The 25,518-nt window shown below is 55.5% G+C and overlaps 1 protein-coding gene across 2 annotated transcripts in view; it reads left to right on the forward strand.

Annotated features, from left to right (window-relative positions):
- The window catches only part of SPATA20 (spermatogenesis associated 20), a 30,019-nt gene extending 5,226 nt beyond the window's left edge, over positions 1 to 24,793 (forward strand). For both annotated transcript variants that reach the window (XM_090061521.1, XM_090061522.1), the window contains exons 9-16: positions 898 to 972; positions 1,411 to 1,623; positions 2,023 to 2,215; positions 3,880 to 4,048; positions 8,463 to 8,671; positions 10,249 to 10,448; positions 13,272 to 13,352; positions 24,487 to 24,793. In XM_090061521.1, the coding sequence (XP_089917647.1) occupies positions 898 to 972; positions 1,411 to 1,623; positions 2,023 to 2,215; positions 3,880 to 4,048; positions 8,463 to 8,671; positions 10,249 to 10,448; positions 13,272 to 13,352; positions 24,487 to 24,654 (1,308 nt within the window). In that variant the 3' untranslated portion in view covers positions 24,655 to 24,793. The remainder of the gene's footprint in view (positions 1 to 897; positions 973 to 1,410; positions 1,624 to 2,022; positions 2,216 to 3,879; positions 4,049 to 8,462; positions 8,672 to 10,248; positions 10,449 to 13,271; positions 13,353 to 24,486) is intronic.
- The last annotated feature ends 725 nt before the right edge of the window (positions 24,794 to 25,518 follow it).

Below are 25,518 nucleotides of genomic sequence, written 5' to 3' on the forward strand. Positions count from 1 at the left end.
TCCTCTGCCACTGAGGCGGATGCTGAGCCAGACACCACTTTCATGTGGAGCCTGATTTCAGGTTCGTGTCTCATGCAGAAACTCTTGGGCGGAGGTGTGGGGAGGCAAAAGCTGCTGGCTGACTTCTTCCTGGTGAAATGCCCAGAGAGGACAGAGTTTGCAGCAGTGAGGATGGGAGTTCGTTGTTACCACAATGAGGGGACCTTGTCTAACTCCTAGTTACACAAGAGCATAAGTAAAAGTAACAGCAGGCTCTAGGACAGCTGTTCCCAAATGAGGGGTCCTGACCTCAAATGGGGCTGTGGCACTTAACAAACAGGGCTGTGAGTGGCACAGGCAGTGTCCACACAGATATCTTCACGGCACCATAGTTATGTGCCCCGTTCCTGACAGGAGACTCCCAGTAATGGGTGTTGGTGTGATAGGACACTGACCCTCAGAATCTGCACTAACAGCAGTGGGCTCACTCCCCATGGGCTCTGGACAGGAAGCAGATTACAAGAACTCCCCACCTCTCCCAGTCAGGCTTCTCTCTATGCCAGCCTGAGTCCCTTTGAGATACTCCCCTGGAAGGCAGGAGGGGCCCTGGGGAGCACTTGCTGCTACTGTGAGGTTTCAAATGCAAGGAAGAGCAATTCTTTCAAAGGAGTTGAGTTCTGGACTGTACCCTGCTCTCGGGGACCTTGGCATAAATATTGAATAACTCACGGAAGCCAGCAGATTCCCCCACACTTGGTCCCTCCAATCCCATCGTGGCTTTGATGTTCTGGAGCCCTCGCATTGGGTTTTTCCCTTTCCTGGCTCCTCTGCTCCTCAGCTCTGAGTTAGCACAGGAGTGCCCCTTGCCCCAGCCCCGTTCTTGTGATCTGGAAATAAAATGCTCCTTGTCTCATGCAGATTTCTGGCGATGAATTCTTTGCAGATGTTGCCACCGACATCCTGCTCTATGTCTCCCGGGATTTGAGTGACAGGGTAAGTCAGCACCTAAGCTCAGGGCTATTTGTGTCTCTCCTCCCAATCTCATGCTGCTGCCACTCTGGCTTGCCAGGAGTAATGCTCGCTGCCCCAGGGATGGTCAGATCCTCTGCCCTCCCTGAAGCAGACTTCTTTGGGCTCAAACCCAGCCCCTGGGTATCCTCTGCCTCTACTGGCTTGGACGGGTCAGTGATTTAGCCTGTGCTCTCCTGTCTCATCCCCACACTACCCTTGGGTGGCTGGACAGATTTCCCCAGGCCTTGTCTGTCCTGCAGTGCCTAGAGTGGAGATTTTTTTGTAGCTTCTGCATATGTCCCTCTTTTTATCCCAGCATCACCTCCTGCTGGCTAGCTAATTCATTATTAGTGAGGACAGAGCATCTGGGGGGGAGCGTTGCCATTTCTGCCCTGTGTGGGCTCTGCTGTGGCGTTTCAGGCCGGAGGGTTCTACAGTGCGGAGGATGCAGATTCCTATCGCACAGCCAAGTCCAAAGAGAAGCAGGAGGGGGCTTTCTGCGTGTGGACGGCAGAGGAAATCCGGGCCTTCCTTCCAGACCCTTTGGAGGGGGATTCAGACAGGAAGACGCTGGCAGACATTTTCATGCATCACTATGGGGTGAAGGAGGGCGGGAATGTAAGCCCCATGAAGGTAAGTTGGGGGCGCTGGCCTGAGGCTTTGGGAAAGGGGTTGCGGGGGACACAATTCTGGACCTCACTAGTGGATGTAGTGGAGGGGAAGATTCAAAAGCCAGTTATCCCAGGTGCTAGGAGATGCCACGGGGGGGGATTCTGGTAGTCAGACATACAGCAGCCCAGAGGGGAGTGCTGCAGCGGGGTTATGGGAAGGAGTGATGTGGGACTGGGTAGGTCCTAGGAGAGAACTGCATAGCTAGAGATTCTCAGAGGATGCCCCAGCCTAGGTAAGGCAGGTGGGGTCAGGTTGTGGCTCTCGTGGGTCCCCGAGGCTTCAGTGAGCAAGTTAGGTGTCTGAAAGCACCAGTGTACATGTCCCCGGCACTGCTGTGATGTAGCTGGGCTCTCATTGCAGGACCCATACAATGAGCTTAAAGGCAAGAACGTCCTGATTGTGCAGTATTCCCTGGAGCTGACAGCAGCTAGGTTCGGTCTGGAGCTGGACCATCTGAAGGCCCTGCTGGCAAAGAGCCGGGAGCGGCTGTCAGAGGTCCGGGCCCAGCGACCACGGCCTCATCTGGACTCCAAGATGCTGGCATCCTGGAACGGTGAGACAGGGCCTCTTCATCCTCCCTATGGCTCACCATGACACAGGGCTTCCATTGCCCTGCAGTGACTTGTGCTGTGGTTCTACCCCCTGCTGGACATGGGCTGGGGTCTTCCCACCTCCAACTGTTGCAGGCTTTCTGCAGACTCAGGCAGCATCTGTTACACTTGAGTGGCCTTGTCAAGCTTTTCTCCACCAGGGTGAGGCCTGAGAAGATACAGAAGTCTTAGGTGGGAGCTGGGATTCAGCCTTTTATCACATGATTCCAAGAGCAGGGTCCCTATCCTGGGACCTGCCTGCCCCTACTTTAATCTAGCCCTGCTGCAGTGTGTGCCTGGGAGGGGGCAGCTCATCCTAGGAAGCACTGAGATCTGCAGAGAGACTGGTAATTGGAAGGCTGCTGTTATTAATTGCCACTGCCACTAGGCAGTGAGAAATGGGTCAGAGGGTTGGTACACAGGGCCTGGGTTCATCGTCAGTAGGGAGCAGTGCAGTCTGATTCCAGTGCATTTGATTCTCTGCATGGGGCTGCTGGCTCCTCCATACCTGTGTCATAGGAGGCTGCAGAGGGTCTTGGAGGGCAGCTGGCAGCCCCCTGGGCATACGGAAATGACGGACTCTGGACGGGGAGGGTGGCTGATTGTTCCTTTGCCCTACTGGGGGGGTTTGGCACATGGGATTCCCCTTCAGGGCAGCCCCACAGCAGGCAGGAGGTAACCCCAGACTCTCATTTTCTGCCTCTCCCTTAGCACAGCCCCTGGTTTCCATTGCACCTTCCTTTTGCTGCCCAGGGTCTACCCCCAACCCCTTCTGCTCCTGGTTGGGTGGGCCGCTGGTGCTGAGGGCTCCGACCTCTCTTCTCCAGGTCCCTGGGTCTGGTGGGGGGCCCTCCTGGGAAGGAACCTGGCAGATGGTTCCCCTGCAGGTCTGGCCCAGGGGTCCTCTTCATTCCCAGTGCAACTCTCCTCCAGCCTATGGTGCAGCTGGGAGAAGAGCAGGGTCTTTGCTGAGCAAAGCCAGGCTGGTTGGACCACCCTGGGCCTGTCCCCCCCTTGCCCAGCAGGGGGCAGCAGAACCTTACCTGTGTTTTCCATGCTACAGCCTTAGAGGTAGTATGAACTGTAAAAGCAAGCATCCATGCAGAGCAGCACTGCAAGGTCTTGGGTTCAAGTCCCAGGCTAGGATCAGCCAATGACCAGCACTGGTACAGCAGGGTGGCATGGGGGGAGGCAAGCTTAGTGGCTGCCTCTAGTATGTATCCAGGCATCCCATACAAACTGATAACCTCAGTGTCTCAGCTGCAGTTCCCTCTACATAAAACAGGATCTGCTGGCTAAGACCATATGGCAGCTGAGTCCTGAGGGGCGGTTGTGGTATGCAGTAGCTGTGGGAGAGCCTTTGCAGAGAGTCCGTTCTCCCTCTTGGTATAACCAGCATTTTGGAGCCTTTCTCCAGCCTCTGTCACTGCGAGGAGAAGCAGCTTATAGTGTAGCTTAAGCTGATTGCAGGAAACGGTAAATGAGACCCCATCCCACCATCAGCCTGGCAGGAAGGTTGTGGATGATAACTGTCACGTGGAGTAGATGAACCAAGCTTTCTGATCAGTGAATGGCCTTGACCCTAGGCCTGAGCAAGTCTCTGCTTCTGTGTCTGTTCACTACACAGGGCTGATGATCTCGGGCTTTGCTCAGAGCGGGGCCATCCTTGGCAAGGAGGAGTACATCAGCCGGGCCACGTGTGCTGCTGACTTCCTGCGAAGCCACTTGTTTGATGCCAGTAGCGGGCGCCTCCTTCGCAGCTGCTACCGGGGCAAAGACAACATAGTAGAGCAGAGGTGGGTGTGTGGCCAGGGTGGGAGACACCTTGGCTTAAGAGATGATGGTATCTGCAATCCCAGCAGGCCTCTGGAGGGCAGGGGTGATAAGGAATGGATGGGGCAAGGAGGGGATCTGCCCTGGCATCCTCTCAGTTCAGGGCCTGACAGGCAGGGCTTGGAGCAGATACTTAGGTTCGTTTGGGCAATGAGAGAGCTGCTCTTGTCCCCAGAGCTAAGGCAGTTCTCCATCTGCCTGCTCAGTCTGCATGATGTGTTCTGCTGTACTTTGGAGGCCTCTGTCCCTGTGGCACCAGAACCCAGATAATTCTTAGTTCCTCAGTCTGTGCTAAGATGAGTAGCTGGGGGTGCCCACAGTCAGGTGGGACTGCTGACGTGTTTGCAGTGAGTGGAAATGTGTCCTGCTGGCTGGTGGGACTGCTGACGTGTTTGCAGTGAGTGGAAATGTGTCCTGCTGGCTTCTCAACCCCCACTCCTTCCCCAGTGCCTCTGCTGCCCTCAGCCTTCCTGCTGAGCTGAGCACACTGCATGGGGATTCCCTTTAGAGTCTGCCACCTACCCACCAACAAGCCAAACACACTGCCCTTCATGGTCTGTGCCCAGCACCCCTCTAGGCACCTCTACCACTGCCAGAACAGGAGGCCGGCACTGAAGTAGGACACTGCTGCTGTGTTGATTTGGGGAGGAGTGGACCCCAAGCCAGAGGGCCCCCTTCTCCACTGATACCCTGACCTGGGTAGTAAACAGAGGGAGTTGGCCTGGCTGGTGTCCCCTGCTCCTCAGGGCTGGAGGTAGCAGCAGCTTCTGTACATGCAGGCCTGTCTCTTGTGCATGTGGCTGGGGATAGATTAGTTCAGCTCAGGGGGGAAGGGCTCTGCCAGAGCTTGAGGGAATTCAGGTCAAATCCTCCTGAGGTGCTTCCTCTGCCTACTCCTGCTTGCTGCTGAGTGATGCCAGGGACCCAGTGCAGGATCTGCTGCTCGTGCCTGTGGTGGGTGCATTGGTACACCTGGCCGGGACGTTACCAAAGCACCTTCTATTGCAGCCGTGCTCCAGTTGCTGCCCATAGGGAAGCCCCAGTGCGCTGGCTCCAAGCAGCTGCTTCTGAGCCCACCCTTAGCACAAGCAGGCATGGGGAAAGCACTGGCAGCATGCACCGGTGGATATAGCCTGGGTTCTGGGCCCCAGGATGCTGCCCAGCCTGAGCCACAAGGTCCCAGTCTGCCAAATGGAGCTGACAGTCCTGAGATCTAGGGGTGGCACAGACAGCTGGCTCCCACTGCTTCTCCGTCCTGATGAAAAGCTTTCCAGCAGGGAAACTCAGGGCCTTTGCTTTACCGCAGGGCTGTCTTTGATCTTGGCTAGCACCTTTGATGTCTCTGTGAGGAGCCAGGGCTTGGAGTGCCTAGATCAACGCCGCACTGTGAATGGCTGAACACACACGCACACAAGCACAAGCCACGTGCACACTCATGAAGCATGCACATATCAGCTGAGCATACACAAATGCAGGGACAGAAGGCACTTGTCCTCCCTGCAGGCACCCAAGGAGCTAGCTGTACAGCCCTGTGCCGTGCCGCACCCTGGCAACGGGAGTCTCTTCAGCCTTTGGAGTAAACACGGTCAAGGCTGTGACAACAGGAGCCAGCAGCCTCAGGCTCTGGCCCTTCCTCTCTGCCCTGTTCCTTCCTAGCCATTCTGCACCCTTGGGCAAACATAAATTAGGCCTGTGTCAACAGGGATTAAGGCAATTTGCACAGGGTTGTTTGCCTGGTGAGCCAGTTACCACAGCTTGGATGTCCTATTATGTGCCTGGTGGAGCCCAGCTGCTATCGGGGAGGGCGGGTATTGCTTCCTCCCGATAAGGGAATGCTGCTAGCAAGGTTGTTGCCAGCTGCTTGTGCCAGGCACAGGTACATGGGTGACATGGAGGTGGCACGGGATGCTGGATGGCCACTCAGATGCCGTTCACCCTTCTTAGTGCTTTGGAGACTCGTGATCTGACTCCAAAAGATGTGGGGCTTCCTCCTTTGTCTCTGACTCAGTGGGAGGTGTGGGTGCCTGGAAAGCAGGATCAAGCCTTCGGTACCTACTTTATAGTTTCATAGTTTCATAGTAGCTAGAGTCGGAAGGGACCTAGGTAGATCATCTAGTCCGACCCCCTGCCTTAGCAGGAAAGAGCACCGGGGTCAGATGACCCCGGCAAGGTGCTCATCTAACTTCCTTTTAAAAATCCCCAGGCTAGGAGCCTGCACCACTTCCCCTGGAAGCTGGTTCCAGGCCCTAGCCACCCTGACTGTGAAGTAGCGCCTCCTAATATCTAATCTAAACTTACCCTCCGCCAGTTTGTGACCGTTATTCCTGGTCACTCCTGGCAGTGCACGGGGGAACAGGGACTCCCCCAATACCTGCTGATCCCCCCTGACCAGTTTGTAGCAGGCCACAAGGTCCCCCCTTAGCCTTCTCTTGTGGAGGCTAAACAGGTTCAGGTCCCGTAGCCTATCCTCATAAGGCCTGCCCTGCTGACCCCTGATCATACGAGTGGCCCTCCTCTGAACTCTTTCCATATTGTCCACGTCCCTCTTGAAGTGTGGCGCCCAGAACTGGACGCAGTACTCCAGCTGCGGCCTGACCAGTGCCGCATAGAGGGGGAGGATCACCTCCCTGGACCTGCTCGAGATGCATCTGTGGATGCATGATAGGGTACGATTGGCCTTCTTGACTGCCTCCCCACACTGCCGGCCCATGTTCATCGTGGAGTCAATGACGACTCCAAGATCCTTTTCCGCCTCCGTGCTGGCAAGAGGAGAGTTCCCCAACCTGTAAGTGTGGTGCCGGTTCTTCCTCCCCATGTGCAACACCTTGCACTTATCAGTGTTAAACCCCATCCTATTCTCATCCGCCCACCGTTGCAACCTGTCAAGGTCAGCTTGTAGCCTATTGCATCCTTCTAGTGCACCCACATCCCCCCACATCTTAGTGTCATCAGCAAACTTGAACAGGGTGCTTTCTACCCCCTCATCCAAGTCACTGATGAAGATGTTGAACAGTGCAGGCCCGAGGACCGAGCCCTGCGGAACCCCACTGCCCACATCCTTCCAGGTCGAGAAGAACCCATCCACTACCACCCTCTGGGTGCGGCCCTCCAACCAGTTGGCGACCCATTTGACCGTGTGGGCATCGACACCACAGTCTCTCAGCTTTTTGATGAGGACAGGGTGAGAGACAGTGTCGAAAGCCTTCCGGAAGTCCAAAAAGACTACATCCACAGCAACCCCTGCGTCTAATGATTTGGTGACCTGATCGTAAAAGGCCACCAGGTTGGTCTGACAAGACCTGCCACTGATGAACCCATGTTGGTTGCCCCTGAGCATGCATTCCCCCGCAAGGCCCTCCTGGATGTGTGCCAGGATAATTTTTTCAAAGAGCTTACCCGGGATTGAGGTCAGACTAACTGGCCTGTAATTTCCCGGGTCCTCTTTTTTTCCCTTTTTGAAGATAGGGACCACATTGGCCCTCTTCCAGTCCTCCGGCACCTCGCCAGAGCACCACGAGTGCTCATAGAGCCGTGCCAGGGGTCCCGCAATGACCTCAGCCAGTTCCTGTAGAACCCTAGGGTGAAGATCGTCCGGACCAGCGGACTTGAACACGTCCAGCTTCTCCAGAAGTACCCTAACTAACTCCTCGCTAACCCTTGGCCCAGGCGTGTCTCTCTCGGGGCCCGAGGGGGGCCCAGCAGGGAGGTGGCTGAACTGGTCCCTACTTAGGAAGACAGAGGCAAAGAAATCGTTAAATATGTTAGCTTTGTCATCTGGTGTGATGACTAAGTTGCCCATCGTGTCCTGCAGGGGCCCCACATTACCCGGGACCCTCTTTTTACCCCCTATGTATTTGAAGAAGGACTTCTTATTGTCCTTAATCCGGGAAGCTAGTCCTATCTCCAACTCTGCCTTGGCCCTCCTGACTGCCCCCCTACATCCTCGGGCGACTATAACATAGTCCTTCTTGGCGATGACCCCATCTCTCCATTGGGTATATGCCTCCCTTTTAGCAAGGAGACATTCCCGGATGCTCTTAGTGAGCCATGGGGGTTTATGTGCCCTCCTGCTCCCTTTGACCCTTAACTTTAGTCTGTTACTTTACAAGCCCCTGGGGGCTACGTTTGTTGGGAGCTGTGTGCCTGAGGAGAGACTTGGTGTCAGGTTAGAACCCCCCATTACTGGGTTCTCACCAGGTTTAAGCTGACTGAGCTCCAGTGCAGGCCCTGACATCAGCCCAGGCATAAAGCAGTAGAGAGAGAAGAGGCCGAGTGTTTGCCAACTGGGCCCCCCATGGAAGTGGGTCTGCTGGCTCCCTGAACTGCTGGTCTTTTCTAGTAAGGCAGCTCCACGGTCCTTCCCTGTTATCTCTGTAGCACCATGCCCATCCAGGGCTTCCTGGAGGATTATGTCTTTGTGATCCAGGCCCTCTTTGACCTGTACGAGGCCTCGCTGAACCCGAGCTGGCTGGAATGGGCTTTGCAGCTCCAGCATAAGCAGGATGAGCTCTTCTGGGACAACAAAGGCTTTGCCTATTTCTCCAGTGAGGCTGGAGACTCCTCACTGCTCTTCCGCTTGAAGGATGGTAAGTGTGCTGCGGAGATGGGCTGGGTTCCCAGGAGCCTTTAATGCAGGCTTTAATGTGATGTCAGGCCCAGCTCTACTAGATATGCACCGATACAACGGTCTGATGTCAGATCGGTACTGATATAAAGAAAATCGGCCCAATGAGGCTGATAATTTGGCTGATAAATGCCCATCGTGTGTGCAGCCGCAGCACAGCACTCAGGCAGCGAGGAGCACAGCTGGCAGCGTGGAGAGCTGCCTCCAGCTGGTAAGTCCATTGTGGTGGAAGGGAAGGGGCATGCGGGGGGTGCAGATCAACCCACCCTGCCCTGCGGCAAGGGAGGCGGCAGAGACAGGGGCTGCCAGGGTGGGGCAGGGCATGGGACGGACCCACGGCTTGTCGGGAGGGTGGGGGTGGCTCCCGCATCTGCATGCACCTGAGGAGGTCACGGGGAGAGTGTGCCCCCCAGGCGGGCTGCAGCGGTGGGCTGGAGCTAGGGCTTCACCAGGCTCTTCTTGCCAGGGACTGGGCTTGGGGTGGGGGCTGCAGCCACCCCAAATTTTGCTGTAGCTCCATCCCAGCACCACTGCACACCCGGTGCAGCCCCAGCTCTTCCTGGCTCAACCCCCGCCTCCCCCCATGTGCCAGGAAGAGCCAGGACTTTGCTGGGTGTGCAGCAGCACTAGGGGGGAGCTATGGTGAAAATTGGGGTGGCTGCAGCCCCCTCAGTACCCCTGCTCCAAGCCCAGCCCACAATGAGAAGAGCCTGGTGGAGCCCCAGCTCCAGCCAGTACCTGCAGCCTGCCTGCCTTGCCCTGCCCTGCCCTGTGCACATCTGGGGACATGCTCTGCCAGGGTGTGTGCAGCGGGGGGAGCTGTCCCCACCCCCCTCATCCAACCAGCCGTGGGTCCGTCCCGTGCCCCACCCTGCCTTGGTTGCCCCTGCCCCTTCCCTCCTCCCACTCCCTTTCCTTCCCCCCTCTTCTTCCACCACAACGAACTTACCAGCTGGATGCAGCTCTTCACGCTGTGTCGGAAATCAGATCAGTATCAGCTGATATGACTCCTTACAAATCGGATATTGGAATTGGCCCCAAAAATCTCTATCGGTGCCCCCCTAAGCTCTGCTTCTGTGTAGCACCGATGAGAACCTGAGCCTCAGTTGTCCTGGGCTCAGTTGTTCTGTGCTTTAAGCAAAGATGGGTATGCTGCATTCGCAGCAGTGCCCACCCAGCTGCCCTGGGAGGTGACTGGCCTGACCGACCCAAGGTAGCTGGGATGTGGTATGTACCCCAGTACAACACCTTAGCTGTCATGGTCATCCTCTACCCAGCCTAGAGAGCAAGAGCCACATCTTGAAATGTCACCCTCAGTCTCCAGCATGGCACAATGGGATGCTAACTTGACAGCTGCTGGGGCAGCCTCATGCCAGTTAGACAAGCCTTGGGGCTACAATGGTAGTCTCTGGGTGGGTCACAGTATTAGTGGAGCCAGGCCTTGGTGTCACACATAGGTGACATGCTGATGAGCCCCTGGGTCAGTGCTGCCCCCGTGGCACCGGGCAGGATGGCTGATGGGCTGTCGTTTTCCCACAGACCAAGATGGGGCAGAGCCCAACGCCAACTCCGTCGCCGTCACTAACCTGCTCAGGGCAGCCTGTTACTTCGGCCGTGTGGACTGGGTGGAGAAAGCTGGGCAGATCCTGGCAGCCTTTTCAGAGAGGCTGCTGAAGATCCCTGTGTCTCTGCCGGAGATGGCTCGAGCCACTGCAGCCTTTCACCACACCCTGAAACAGGTAGGGCCCAGGCCAGCGTGCTGCATGCGTTTGTATGGGGTCAGGCATGTGGGCTGCTCTGTGTGCATGTGTTAGCATTGACATGCATATCTGGGAAGGGAGAGGCTGGGGCAGAGCTGGTTCTTAGGAGCTGGTGTAGGGGCGGGGTGGGTGATTGTGTGCCTGTCACCATTGTCCTGATCTGGCTTTGGGACAGCAGCTCCAGGTGGGATGGTCCTGCCTCCTGGTTTCCCAGTGGTCTCTCTGGGCCTGCCACACATTGAAATTAAAGCTGGATAGAAACCAGCAGTAAAGTTATTACATGTCTTCAGGCACTAACTCTGTAGCAGGGTGGCTCTTTTAATAGATGATTTGGCATTTTTATACCGTGATAATTACTTTGCATGTGCAGCTGGACTAAATTTATTGCACAATTCACCAGTCAGTTTTGTAATATATATATAACGTGGCAGGGACTAAGACGCCACAGCTTTGACCACAGAGCTCTGTCATGATGGGTGGTGACAGCTCAGGATAGAGGGGCTGAGCACTGCCTTGATGTAGACATGGGAGGGGTGCACAGCAGGACCAGGGCAACTGCCCCATCGCAGGCTGTTCCAGGGCTTGGCCACACAGTGTGGGCTTGGGAGGACGGATGGCTGCAAAGTGTCCCTAGAGCAACAGTCACTGTTTGTGCCTTCCATCCATGCCCTGCAGAGCTCAGCACAGCCAGACACTTAAACCCTGCAGCTCCCTTGGGAGGGCCTGTCAGCCCCCTTTTCAGCAGGGGAAGCTGAGGCATGGAGCGGTTAGGTCACAACAGATTAGTGAGGGAGGTAGGAATCAAACTTGGCAGTCCTGCTATGCGGGAGCATACGCCGGGCACAAGATGCATGTCATCTCTTCCACTTCGCATCATTGAGGAATGCGCCCTTCCTGTCGCCCCAACAGAGAGGGGCATGTGGACATCCCTGTCTCCTGTCTCTAGCCCACCGCTGGCTGGATGAAGTCTGTGGGAAGGGAGAGCCCCTTGTGCGCAGAGAGCCCTGAGCCAGCTGCGTGCAGTGTTGAGAGGCAGATCGCCATCCCCGGAGCTTCTCTTCACTCTGCAGTTCCTCACGGCCCCATGAAGGTGTATGCCATGTGGGCATCCTCCCCTCTCTCCAGCCTTTTGGCCTGTGCCAGCCTCTGGCTGAGAGGAAGAGGAGGCTGCTTTCCCTGGGGCAGGCTGGCTCTGAACTCCCTCCTGCAGGGCTCTGGCACCATCCTCTGAAACAGCCGGATCTGGCCACAGCCCAGGACAGGAGAGTGGATGGGATGGGCTGTCTGGTTGTCTTCTAGTCTGTCTGGCTGTGTCTGTTGGAGATGGCCAGAAATGTGTAATAGTGGCAAAGGTTGCTAATCAGCAGCAGACCTCCTCTCTCCTCTTGGGGCAGGGGGTGGAGCTGGGCTCTGATGGTTTACCTCTCTCCACCATGGTCTCTCTCGTGTTCCCTGCTGTCTGCCTCTCCAGTTCTCCCCTGACGAGCTGCAGTGCAGACAGGTTAGTCGGGGAGCAGCAAGAAGGCCCTCAGGGCTGCAGGGGGGTGGGTATGGCTCTCTCTGATGATCCAGATGGCCGAGCCAGGTGCTGAGCACTGACACACTTGTGTCATGCCACAGGCCCGGCTTGCAAGAAGCCTTTCAGTGTCGAGCAAGCCACATGCAGGGCTAATGTGCTCCTAAATGCATGTGGGAGGTCGCTGGGTGGTGACCCACTCCCCTTCTGTCTGCATCCCCTGTGTCCCAGCTCAGCCTCCTCTGACTGCTTAGTTTAACAACCTGGGGCTGCAGATTAACCGCAGGTCAGTGAGTGTCGTCCTCTCTGGGAGCAGCACAGGAGAAGCCATCACTTTTCTGATGTGCATCGTCCTGGGTACAACATGGTACTTCCTAGGCTGACACATGACAGCAGCCCACAGGAGAGGGGAGAAAGGGACAGAGCCGCTCTGCCAGGAGATGTCAGGCTAGGGCTCTGCCTCCCTCCTGCTCTCTGTTTATATGGATTGCCTGTTCCTGCCTCGCACTCCTCAACCATGTTGCTGTTGGCTTGGAGAAGCAGAGCCCCCCTCTGTCCTGCAGTTACTGCCGTGCACATGCTTGCTTTGTCTTTTCTGCAGCAGGAATTCAGTCCATCCCCAGCCTTGCGGGGTTGGTCTTGATGCTGGGGGGCACTTCTATGGGTCACAGTGGGGCAGAGACCCTTCTTGTGAGGCAGGGACAAGGCTTTGCCTCTGGCCACCAAGCACCTTTCACTATCCTCTGCCCCTGAGGTACTCACCCTTAATTCAGACAGATGAAGGCTCTTGGAGAGGAGACCCTGCCTTGCCTTGAGCAGGACTAGGCCTGCACCCAGCATGAGGTGCCATCCTGCAGGAGGTGGTGCTCTTCTCTCTGAGAGCAAAGAGGATGTCTGACCTGAAACCCCGGCTCTCCTTTCTGTGCCTAGGAAGGCCCAGTGCGCTCAGTGCATTAGCCCTTGTCTCCTGATGAGATTTCAGTTCTGAGTCCTGTTCAGGGATCCACCTCTAGCCCTAAATGTATCCATAGACTGGCCAATGCTGATTGAACAGCTGTTGTGTTTCACCCCAGAGGTGGCTGCATACCCATGGGGTAGGGGGCAGCGAGTCCCCAGTGGTTTGTGTGTTGGTCCCTGTGCAGCATGTTGCAGTTCTTTGAGTTCATAAATGGGAGTAAATAGGAGCTGGTGGGGTTACACTTTATTTACCATAGCAGGGGGTTGGCCTGATGTACATGCAGACCCAATTTTTATGTCCCCCTCTGCAACTGGTTCTCTCCGGGCAGGTTGTTATCTGTGGAGACCCAGAAGGAGACGACGCTAAAGAGCTGCTGCGCTGCATCCGCTCCATCTTCTCTCCAAACAAGGTAGGGTCAACATGATCCTCCTGCAGACCTTGCTGCCCCCCACCCATGGTGCCCAGACACATCCCCCCTTACTCCTTGTCTCCCAGCCTTGCCTCACTGTTTGATCCGTCCTGCTCCCCCAGTGCTCCTTCCAGCTGCTGGGCCTCATTCCCCTACTAGTGAGAAGGAGTTGCGTAGCCTTCTCCCAGGGTGTCTCCCTGATGCAAAGAAATGGCACAGAGGCTCATTCTGTCAGCCCATCCCCTGGAACCTAATTGATGCAGCAGCCACGAGCACAGAGCATGTGTGTTTACCAGGGGCTCCCAGGCTGGGCCTGTTGCTCCCAGCTCCGCAGCCTCCAGAGAAACGCTTGTTCCAGGCGGAACGTCCCCGGCCCGGCTGGCGGCACCAAATTGCACATGTATCTAGGTTACCGCGATCAATTCGGCTTCTGCCTGGAAATGTAGAATCTTCTTAGCACCCACCCACACATCCTCCAGGCGAGAGCTGCAGCACTCACCCAGGAGCTTGTATGTTGACTCCTCTTGGTCCCCCTCCAGGGGAAAGGAGGAGCCAGAGTCTCAGACACCCCCAGCTTTGCTCTAGTGCTCCAGACCCTCCCAGAACCAAGTCCCATGAACCTGCTCACCAGTTCCTAAGTTCTCACAAGCCCAGTGCTGGCCCCATGTTCCCGATGGCGCCTCCCAACCCCGAGCCTTCTGCGTTTTGGGGCCTGGAGCAGTCACCTGCCTGCAGCATGGTCCCCTCAGCCAGGAGGGTTTGTTGCTCACAAGGCTGCTTGCTGCAGTCCCTGCAAATGTTAAGCCAATCCCCAGAACATGGCTGTTCCTTTCAGTTGGGTGTGATCGTGTTGGCAGTCGTTCCTTTGGGGTGGGGGGAGGTGAGAACAGATGTTTCTGTCTCCGTGGCTCCCCTCGCTCTCTTCTCGTCACTCATGATTAGTGCTGTGTCACCCAGCCTGGCCCTGGCTAGGAAGGAGCACTGAGCACCCGCATGGGGAAGGACCCAGGCTGGGGCTGCCGTGCTACGGTGGAGGAAGGAGCTGTCATTGTGCTGCGGAAGAGGCAGAAATCCCTGTGAGCAGCGCGACAGCTGGTGCCTGAGATGCCTGTCACATTCAGCAGGCAGTAGCCCTGCCCTGCAGATTGACAGCCTGCTGATGTGGGAAAGCATCAGGGCAAAGGAGTCTGGGTGGGAGGTGGGGAGGAGAAAGGGAAGAGTTCCATGGCTGGGAACATCTGGAGCAGACTCAACTCTGACAGCAGCAGAGTCCCTGTGCCAGGATTCACATGCTCCACTACACAGTGGCCTGTGAGCTGCACACTGGGGTGTTAGTGCCACGGAGTCACATGCCCAGCTACACAGTGGGCCATGATCTGTGCACACCTGCCTGCTAGCGCCAGGGAATTGTGCACACCCGCCTGCTAATGCCAGGGAGCTTTCAGGGCACTTATGGCCCATTACTAGATGCTCTTTTTCTCCATAAGAGCCTTGGTCTCCTGCAAGCTGGTGAAAGCCCAACTCTTCTTCCATGTGACCAGCCACTGCCCACGTCCCAGCCTTCTGGAAGCAAATGGAGGATCTCCGTGCCTGTTTGGGTTTTGTGCCTGGCAAGGCACTCAGCAGCCCCCTCTCTCTGTGATAGGTTTGATAGTGTCCATCCTTGCCTGTGATCTCCCACTCTTCCCCCCAGCTCCTCCCCCCAGCCTTACCTGTGTTACTGAGTTTGCTGCCCAGTCAGTCTCCCCCACAGCTGATGCTCTGGGTTCTCTCTGTAGCAGTCTGATCATGGCTTGTGCTCTTTTTGCAGCATATAACAGCCTCTGTCTGTCTGTGCAGTGTTCCCATCCCCCACCCTGTAACCTGGTACTTTCAGAGCCTTGTCTCTGACCTTGGCAGCTCATATGCCTTCCCAGGGGAAGTTTGCCCTGGATTATACTCGAGTCGGCAGCAGGGAAGAGGCCTCTGGGGTGGGAGAGGGAAGCAACAGCAAGTTGGGTGCTTGTGGGGTCCAGTGCAGCTCAGCAGAGCTGTTTGGGGATAGGGCACAGCTCAGCTTGGATTCGGTGGCAGGGTGGGCTGCCACCCATGTGGGGAGTGGAGGCGACCCAAGCTCCTGCCTTCCTTGGGGCTGCAGCCCCTTTGGACTCAGGAAGAGCAGGTGGCACAGGGAAGGGTGATTAAATGAACCTGGCTCTTGGTGCATCAGATCCTGCTGTGTCTGGTTCAGCTCCGGCACCGTCTCCATGGCACCTTAGCCCTGATGTGGCCTTGCGCTGGTCTCCATTCCATGTGCAGAGCCCGTTTCTCTTCTAGCTTCATTCCTTGCTCCTTCCCTTTGAATGAAAGCCGGTGACCCAGTTTCAGGAGTGGAACGTACTGCATTGGCAGCAGGGAGCTGAGTCTTCCAGTGCCACTGCTAATAAATGACTCCTTTTCCAGCAGCTGTGGCAGTCTTTGTTCTTCCCCACCTGAGCAGGTCCTGGGAGAGGACGCAGGCGGCAGGCCGACCGGGAGTGCAAGCAAATCAAACAGCGTGGAAATTAAATTCCTTTTCACTGTTTAATTCAAATTCTTCCCAAGTGCAACAAGGAGCTTTGGAGGCAGAAAGCCCAACTGCTAAAGACATTCACTCCAGTGCTGCAGGTGAGAGAGCTGTTGTTGTTCCACCTTGGTTTTGTCTTGCTCAGAGTACTGAGCAGGGAAGAAGAGGGCCAGTTTCACTGGGTGAGTCTCATCCGAGCCTGGAAGGATGTGTTGGCAATGGTGGAATACAGAAATGTGAGCTCCTTGGAAGCCACCAGAAGAAGCCCTGTTTTGGCCTCCTTGCAAGGAGGATTGTAGGTTGTGATTGTGGTGAGACGGCGATTGTGGAACGCAGTTGCAGCTGTTTTTTTGTTGGAGAAAGGTTGAACGTTCATCCGGTGGTTGTTGGCTAGAACTTTTAGTTCAGGTAGAAATGATGTGCCATCTCTAGTCATAACACATCAGTCACCAGAGCCACGCTTGCCTCCTTAATGTGGAACGGTAGCATGTCAGACCTGGCCAGTGTCCAACTGGCTACTCATTCTTGAGCCTTCACATCTGGTATTTACTGGTTTCCTTGAAGAACGACTTTCTTCCAACCTTTTCTTGTTGAAATACAGCATTTAAAAAAAATCCATGTTGGGAACACCTCCTGCATAGTGCTCTGTACAATGGGGTGGGATGCTTCACACCTCCTTGCCATCGTGGTGCTTCCTAAACTTACTGGGTTTCATTGCTGTCCCTCATGCCATCATCCCATCCCCTTAGTCTGTGAGCCTAACAAGCCCTCAGTGTCGCAGCCAGCTGCTTTCCTTCTTCGGTGGAATGAAAGCCCATGTGTCACCCTGCGAGTGCCCATGGTGATTGCCAAAGCTGGGTGGGTCCAGGCCATTCTGTGTACCAGCTGAGGCCATTCTGGTTGATAGACCTGTCCTAGAGGTCCATGAAGGTACTGATCATCCCAGATTTTTTAGTGCAAGATCAAGGTCAAGCAATGCATCTGGATCAGCAGTTGCTGGGCTTGATGGCATGGCTGGGGGCTGATTGGGGCCCAGGGAGAAGGGCTGCTTCTTACCGATCCTGGAAATACGAGTGCTTGTACCAAGCAGGAAAGTCCCCATGAGCGAACATTACTCCTCCAGATGGGGAAGACTCTCAGTACAGGTGGCCCATCACAGCCTGTCTCCAGCGCAGGTCTGTTCCTGAAAACTCTTGGCTCGGTGCTGCAGTTCTGGGCTATCCTTTAGTCAGGTTAGGATACCTGGCAGCAGCATCATTCTCCACCAGTGCAGTTGCTCTCAGTCTTCTCTCCTCTGACAGGGGTGATGCATGCCTAGCCCTGCTCAGAGAACCTGCTCCAGCAGGAGACCTCAACTTCACCCTGCTAATGCTCTGGGAGCCCTGCTTTGGGCAGCTGTGAGGGTGCTCCAGCCTCTATGCAGCTGATACTCCTCCCCCAAACTAGAGGGCTTGCTTGCCAGACTGTTATTGACCCTACATTAACTGTGGTGGTGCACCCAGATGCACCCATCTGTCATAATTGAGGCCAACAAGGAGATGGAGCCCAGGCGGAGCTACTGAGCACAGGCACCGCCAGGATTGTTGTGCCAAGGGTTACTTGATGCCATACTCTTTTGTCACATTGCTGCAAAATGGTGTTGAGAGAAGCTGAGCTGTGTGCAGAAATTCCCGACACAGGTGGAGAGAGGCAGCACTTTGCCTGCTGCAACAGAGATGGTAGGGCCAAGACAGGGAAGTCAAGACCCATGAAGACCCCTGCTCCACGTAACTCTTGCTGCTGGTGGGGCCAGCATCACCACCCTACAGACCAGTGTCCTCTAGTCATCCCCTGAAATAGCTCAGCCTGAACAGCAGATGTACAAGCTCCCTGCACAATCCTGCACAGCGCCTCTGCTCTGACCTGGAGACACCCACCTCGAAGGATGAGCTGTACCAGTCATTCAGTCTCCATGGCCCAAAGGTGCCTGGATTGAGACCATCAATTTGTTTCCCACAATTTTCACTCATGACCGGTCTGGACTGGATTCACTGGGTGGCTTGACAGTGAAAGGCTCTTGGAGTGGAATGGGTAATTGGAATATGAGCTGGTCACAAGCCGTCAAGGAAACAGGCTGCAGCCACTAGCGGACTTGGTGTTTCTCTGCCTTTGTCTTGTGCAAACACTACCAAGGCACCTCTGCTTTGTACGTGTGTCTGAGCGGTAAAGCAGGGAGAAGCGGGCACTATTCGTCTTCCTCCAGGGAGAAGAGAGCTCATTTGAGGAAGGATTTGCTGTCTGGCAGAGGGCAGTTTCTCAGCACCCTTATTAGCCAGGTTGCAGTCCCTTGGCCACAGTGGCTACTCTGCTTCTGGCCTGCAAGCTGGTGTGTACAGAGCCAGCATGAGACATCTAGGCTCCCACAGTGAGCAGGCTGGAGGGCTGGGTACTAAGTTGCAAGGTAGCTTCCTCCAGGCCAGGTCTAGCTCACGAGGACCTGGTGTGACTGGGGTTGATAGCACGGCTGGCTCTGGTGCCCCTACCCTTTCGGGACTCCCCAACTATACACGGCAGCAATTTTTTCTCTCAAGCGTGGCTAAGATGTGTATTTTTTCCTGATTAGCCTTGTCGCTAGTAATTAATTGGCTCTTTTCTCTTCTCCCTGTTTTGAGAGGTTTCTTCATGTACAAGGGAGGAGGGATGAACTCAAATGCCTTCCAGTTATGCTGCTCAGTGTCGAGAATGGGCGCAGGCGCCATGACCACCACATGGCTTGGTCCCTGCCCAGGAGTCTGATGGCAGCATAAGCCCCATCTGAGTCTCCACCACAATTGCACCTCAAAGCCACTGCCAGAAGGAATAAATGGTGGGTCATCGCAGTGTCCTCCTCTTGACCCTCTTGTTTATTGTTTCAATTCCACGAAAAAGCCAGAGGCAGAGCAGCCCCGAGTCCCTCGTGCTGGAATGCAGCGGTGGAGCTGGAGAAATGTCAGCACATCTCCCAACACCTCACCCACCCGCAGCTGGCGGGAAGCTGGGGGCTAGGCCCATCTGCCGGGGCGCAATGAACTGAGTCGTTCCGGTAATTAATCCCTCACAAACATTGCAGCAAAATTCTTTCTGTAATGAGAAGCATCGAGGTCATGGGAGCCGGTGAATTTATGTCCCGTGCCAGGACAGGGGAACCCATGGCAAAGAGTGGCTGCTGATCCATGAAGATGGAAAAGCGGAGTCGTTAGGAGCCTCTGTGGATGATACCCATTTACACCCTTCACTGGGGGGTGCTGTGATTGCAAGCGTCTTGGGAACTCAGGCCGATTGTGTTATATGACAGTATTTCAGGCTATGTGCCTGCTAATCAGCCTTGCGTTAATAGTGATAGCATCCTCCCTTTATCTAAAGTATTGTGGCTCAAAACATTAACTTTCACTTTGCTAAGTGATGGAACAGCCATGTATTGAAGAGTCACGCCTCCCCCTTCAAAGGGTGCAACGCAGCATCCGTTGCACAACCGCTCTCCCCAGCAGTTTGGAACAAGAAAATGGAGACCACTTCTAGGGACAGAGGCAAGCTATACTTGGTCTGTGGAGCTGGACTGTTCTCAGTGGGGGCAGATGACAGAAAAAGGAGCAACGGGCTCAAGTTGCAGCAAGGGAAGTTTAAGTTGGATACTAGGAGGGTGGTGGAGCACTGGAACAGGTGACCTAGAGCAGAGGTTCCCAACCCTCGGTCCGTGAAGGGCTGGCTGCTGGTCCACAGGAGGGTTGGCTACCGGACTGGAAGTCTGGAAGTGACTGGCTTACTGTGGACTGGCAGCCAACCCTTTTTTTTATACTGAGTACTCCGTATAAAAAAGGGTTGGCTGCCAGTCTGCAGTATGCTGACCTGCAGTTTGCCAGTCCACGGTCGCTTCCAGTCTGCGGTTTGCTGGTCCACGGTTTAAAAAGGTTGGGATCTGCTGCCCTAGAGAGGTGGTGCAGTCTCCATCCTCGGAGGTTTTTAAGACCCAGCTTGACAAAGCCCTGGCTGGGATGAGCTAGTTAGGGATGGCCCTGCTTTGAGCAGGGGGGTGGACTAGATATGACCTCCTGAGGTCCCCTTCAACCCCCATTTTCTATGATTCAGTGACCCGTGCTGGAATTTTCACTGAGGCAGGAAAGCCAACCCTCATTGCTTGAACTGCAAAGCTGGAGTGAGGATAGTTAGCCAGTATAGCAGTTTGCCAAAGGATGTGGTTGAATGCAGTCTTGGCAGTGGGGACTCTTTGTGCAACCAGCTCTTTCCGCCTTGAGCTTGTTGGGTTTGATGCAGGGTAACTTCCTTGTCCACGTGATAGTAATGGTTCCTTAAATTCCATGAATGTGTGAAGTCACTGGTGAAGTGTGGCGGGGCTTGTAAGCACCATGAGGGCCAAGCCCACCCATCTGCCTCATCTGAAGGGTGTCAGTGCTTCATAAAATCTGGGTAGCAGGGTGCTTCCTGGTGCTGTGCTGCTGGGGTCCAGCATTGCCTCCAGGTCTCTGCCAAATCAGCTGCAGCCAAGGGTCCTTGGCAGCACTGGGGAGTTGTAAAATGAAGCCTAGTGGTCGTCTCTCTGGTGGTTGGAGACCTCTTGACCTTACTGCTGATTGAGGTGTGACTGTGGGCAAGTCCCTTCCCCTCTCTCTGCCCCCAAGACCTCAGTTACCTGTTACCCACTGCTGTAACCTGCTTTGAGATGCTCAGATAGAGCATCTGCATCACTGCCATTATTGCCCTGGCTCTCCCCTCCACGCAGCAGGGAAGGAGGGCATGGACGTGGGTTTTTTGGTGGTGCTGTTGGAGGCAGACCTTGAGATCTCTGACTGTCACAGTGGGCAGGGCGTGGCAGCTCTTGCTGAGTGCCAGAATGAGGGCCTGCCCTCCGCATCCTGAACTCATCCTGAACTCCCTGCTATTCGGTGCCAGCAAGGGGGTGGTGGACTGGGGACCTGGTGCCAAGGGCAGAGGGAGGCAGGCCTGACCATGGCACCTGTGTCACTCTGAATGCAGCATGGGCCTGAGCCTGCTCCAGGGTTACTTCCCTGGCCTGCTAATGGTCTTTAGGGTAATTAGGAAGGGCTCCATTATCTCCTCAGCCACAGAGCCAGTGTGCCGGCTCTTCTTTATCCAGCAAGAGCACCTTTGGGAAGCTGCAAGAAAATGAATAATGAATTTCAGACTGGCTGTGAATTGGTAATTAATCACTCCTGGAATTAATTCCAGACAGAGGGGGTGGGAGAGGAGGGAGCAGAGGCAAGGGAGGTGACCGGGGCAGCCAGGGGAGGGTGCAGGTGGCTTCCAGCTGCGTCTGAGGGAGGCTGCCCACCCCTATGGCCTGGATGGGAGCAGAGCAGTGGGAGAGAGGCCTGGGTTAGGGAGGGGTTGTGAAAGGGCAGCAGTGGCTTCTATGTGAAGAGGAAGCCGCCTCCCCCAAAAGAAGAGGCTGGGGCTGTGCACTGGCTGAGGGTGGTGTTGGGAGAGGCGGAGGGAAGGTGCGTGGGGCTTGGTAGCTGTGTCAGAGAGCAGGCGGTAGGTAGCTGGGTCCAGATGAGGAGGCTGAGGCCTCTCAGTGAGGGGCACTGGCAAGCCATGGCAATCAGGAGGCATCACCTGGGCCTGGAGGCAGGTGCAATGACAGGGACAGGGTGCAGGGATGAAGCGCTGTGCAGCTGGGCTGCATCATGTGTCTCAGCAGATGGGATTTGCACCTGGCTTTGGGGTGCAAGGGGATGTGTGGTGGGAGAGGCTGGGAGCTGATGTGCGTCAGGTGTAAATGCAGCGTGGGGGTGACTTAAGCAGCAGTGTTGTTGCAGGACAAGAAGCGTGTGGTGCTGCTGAGTTTGTACATGCTTGGGGTGGGTAGCATGGGGCTGTGCCGTGGTGGCTGTGGGGCAGGATGTGCTGGGTGTGCACACACTTGGAGTCAGTGTGTGGTGGTTGCTGTGTTTGGGTGGAAGATGTGCAGTGTTGGCAAGTGTGTGTGTGTGTGCGCGCACTTGGGTGTTCATGTGATCTGTGCAATCTGTGCGCCTGTGTGTGCATTCAGGGGTATTGGTGTGATTTGGGTTGTGTGTGTGTGTTCACATTCAGGTGGTGTGATCTGTGCAGCCTGTGTGTGTGCATTCAGGCATTGGTGCAATCCATACACTGTGCATGTGTGCACACTCAGGGGCGGTGGTGCGATCTGTGCAGTGTGTCAGTGCTGAGGGAGGCCGTGCATGTGCGCATGGGGCGGGGATGGAGAAATGGCCTCAGTCCCTAGCTGCAGCATATCTCTTGCTCCTGCTTGCGTGTGTAAGCCGTGGACTGGGAAGCAGGGGCATGCTGTGTGCTGGCGAGGGGTGCTGAGCATCCTCTGCTGATGCTGGCGTGGGGAGGGTAGTGGTGCTTCCCAGACTGCCCTTTATCGTCCCTACTCAAGCTGACATGAAGACCTTGGGAAGGGGCTCAGGCTGCCAGCTCATCCCCAGATGGCTAATGGGGAGCCCTGGCCTGGCATTGTGTGGGGGGACATGCTGGCTTCCTCCCTGCTCTGTTACCTCCCTGACTACGCACGCTTCACGCTTGCTCCCTTGTCATCCTTTTTGACGGACTAGGCGATACTCATCAACTTCAGCTCCCTGCTCCTTCCCTCCCATTTCCCTCTCCTCTTCACGTGTGATCAATGATGACAGGACCGCTCCAGCTAGCCGAACATCCCTGGCACGACCCCATACGTTTCACTGTCTTTTTGCATCTCACCCTTCAAACTAAGGCCATTGAGGTTCGGCTTCCTGATCCAAACAAAAGCTGAATGGATCTGGGTTTTTGCTGCTGTGCTCCACCCAGTGATTTCACCATTAATGCCCTGGCCCTGGAGAAGCTAATAACAACCAGTCTATTGATTAAAAAATTAATTAGCACCACATTTCTTTGTTGCTTTCCCCTGCTAAGTGTTTCTAACAGGGGGCAACTAACTCAGGCACTTTGCAGTCGGAGCTCTGAGCCTTTGTTGCTCCCTCCCATCACAGAAACGGTCTTTCAGGTTTAACTGCATTTAAATAAGGGTGGAGATCGGCAGATCGGACACCTGTCTGGATGGGCAGGATGGGCTGGGGCTAGCCAGGGGAGGGGGGGAGGAGTGCTCAGAGAGATACAGCACAAAGCCATTAGGGGGTCAGAAGGGCACAAGAGGGGAGGGGAGGGAGGCTTTAGGATGTGGTTGAGTCGTTGGACTGACTTTGGGGCTGGGCGGATGTGTGGGCAGTGAGACTTGGCTGCAGGCAGGAGGCTGAGAGGAGAATGGCTGAGCAGACCTGGCAGGGAGCTCGGTAAAGCAGATGGGCAGCAGGTGGAGTTACAGCTCCAGGCAGGGAGCAGACAACACTGCTGCCTGTAATACTGACCAGGCTGGGAGCTGGGTGCTGGCTGGGCAGAGCGTACTGGTGTTGCTGGAGTCTGGCTTGGGAAAGTGAGCCCCATTTGACTCCCCTGTCATCATACCCCATCCAGAGCACAGGGCTTCTGGCTGCACGCAAGCTTCAGGGGAGCATGCAGGAGGGGATGCGTTTGGTCAGCGTTGGGGCCTGGAGATTCCCCAGGTGCTGACCCACCAGTGGCAAGTGGATAGGCTGCTTAACAGCCTTGGTGTTGCCGTGTCCACTCTTGTTTTGTCCCTCTGTCTGGAAGGCTGGAGGATCTCCCTGTCTGTAGAGAGGGAGCTGGTTCTCAAGCCATTTTCAGGACATTGGTTTCTTGGCTTGAGCTGTAGTCAAGAATTGGCCCCTCTCAAAATTTTGCAGCTGTCTGATTGAGCAGGGCAGAGTGATCTCCCGGGTTGGTTGGGTCCACAGCTCTGAACTCACGCTCAGGAAGCTGGTCTGGTGTGCAGGTGAGGAATGCAGCCTGAGGGCCCTTAAAAGAAGTAAGGTAGCAGCCTGCTGGGGTGTTGCCAGCAGGGCTGAGAATTACGGCGCAGCTGCTGGGTAACCAGGTACCATGATGGGCAGGGCTGCCTGGGTGTCTGCTCCTGATACAAAAGGAATAGGATGGGCTTGTGCAAAGAAGCCTGTCTGACGGGGTGCCTGTCGCTGGTTTTCTGTCCTGCGGGGCTCCACCACAGCAAGAGTTTGATCCTGCTCTGGGTGTGATGTGGGACCCTGTGCTTTCCAGGATGCAACCCACAATGACAACATTTGTGAGCAGGGGACCGTGACCAGCGAAGGCCATATGACCTGCACTTGCTGTGGTCAGGAGGGCTGCAGCTCTTTTCACTGCTAAGAGGGGCAATCCAGGGTGTCTGGGCCTTATAGTAGAAGTACCCATTGGGAGGGTTGGAGGAAAAGAAGATGAAGAGGTAGGAAGCCATGTTGGGAAGGAGATGCCAGGGGTAGAGGATGCAGGAAAAGGAGAGGAAGGGCCCCCAGTGAGCTGCATCCTTCCAGCAGCAGTGGGTAGCTTAGAGCACCTGGTGTCTCTGCGGTAGCTGCGGGAGAGAGGGAAATGCAACCAAAGGGCTGTTCTCAATGAGGCAGGCTCTGAAAGCTGCCCCTGCTTTCTCTGTGCCTCTGCTTCTCTGACCTTCTCCCCCTCTCTCCCTCTGTATCCCAGGTGCTGATGCTGGCAGACGGAGACAGCACTGGGTTCCTGTACTGCCATTTGCCCTTCCTCTCCTCCTTGGAAAAGAAAGATGGAAAAGCCACTGCATATGTCTGTGAAAACTTTGCCTGCTCTCTGCCTGTCACCTCCTCCCAGGAGCTGCGCAAGCTGCTGCTGTAAGATGTCACCCTCCCTCCCCCCTCAGTCTCCTCTGCACCATGGCAAACGTGGAAGGAAATAGGAAGGACTACGGAAACGGCCATGGTATCTGTACCTGGACAGGACAGAGGAGCCTGCAATAAAGTCCTTGTGTGCACAAGCCACCTCCTGGATTGTTCTCAGCACCGCTGACACAGTCAAAACCAGCCCCTGCTCCTCTCTCCCCACCCTGTCTTCTGAGTTGGTTCTAGCCCTCATATGCCACGATTGCCCCAAGAGCCTTGTCCAGTGAGGTCTGCTGATGTCCCCATGGCCATGTCCCGGGGAGCCCATTCTCATATCTGTACCGTAGAGTCAGGCGCAAAGAGTCCATGTGCCGTGGAATCCAGCAATAAGGTATAATACGGCAGCTCCTTTTATCTGCTGCTGTTTTGCAACCTTCCCCCAAATTTGGGTATCACCCCCAAATTACACACAGGAAAACTGAGGCACAGAGCGTGTCACCTCCACGGGATTTCACTGCAGGAGGCAGGATGACAACCCCAGAGTGCTGATGCTCCACCCTGTTCCCCAGCTGTTGGGGTTCAGCTCCCTGTGGGAGGTCCTGAAAGGCAAGGATGGGCATTGCGTGGCATGGAAGACATACGCTGAAGCAAGGGAAACCTCTTGCGCCCTCTTCCCATGTCTCCAAGGTCAAGTGTTCTCTGTCACCCTCTTGAAACATACAGGCGACTCCATCACAGAGGCTTAGCACTGACAGACATTTCTGTCCTCCTGTGAGATTAAAGGTAAAAGATTTTGCCTTTGTTCAGGGCTGAGAAATGCTGCCCTGATCCACCCATCACTACGAGGAGAGGTGGAGGGTGTCATCAGTGTCCAGCTCCA

This window comes from Crocodylus siamensis, chromosome 8, assembly GCF_052110815.1.
Source record: "Crocodylus siamensis isolate JL-2025a chromosome 8, ASM5211081v1, whole genome shotgun sequence".
NCBI classification, from domain to species: domain Eukaryota; kingdom Metazoa; phylum Chordata; order Crocodylia; family Crocodylidae; genus Crocodylus; species Crocodylus siamensis.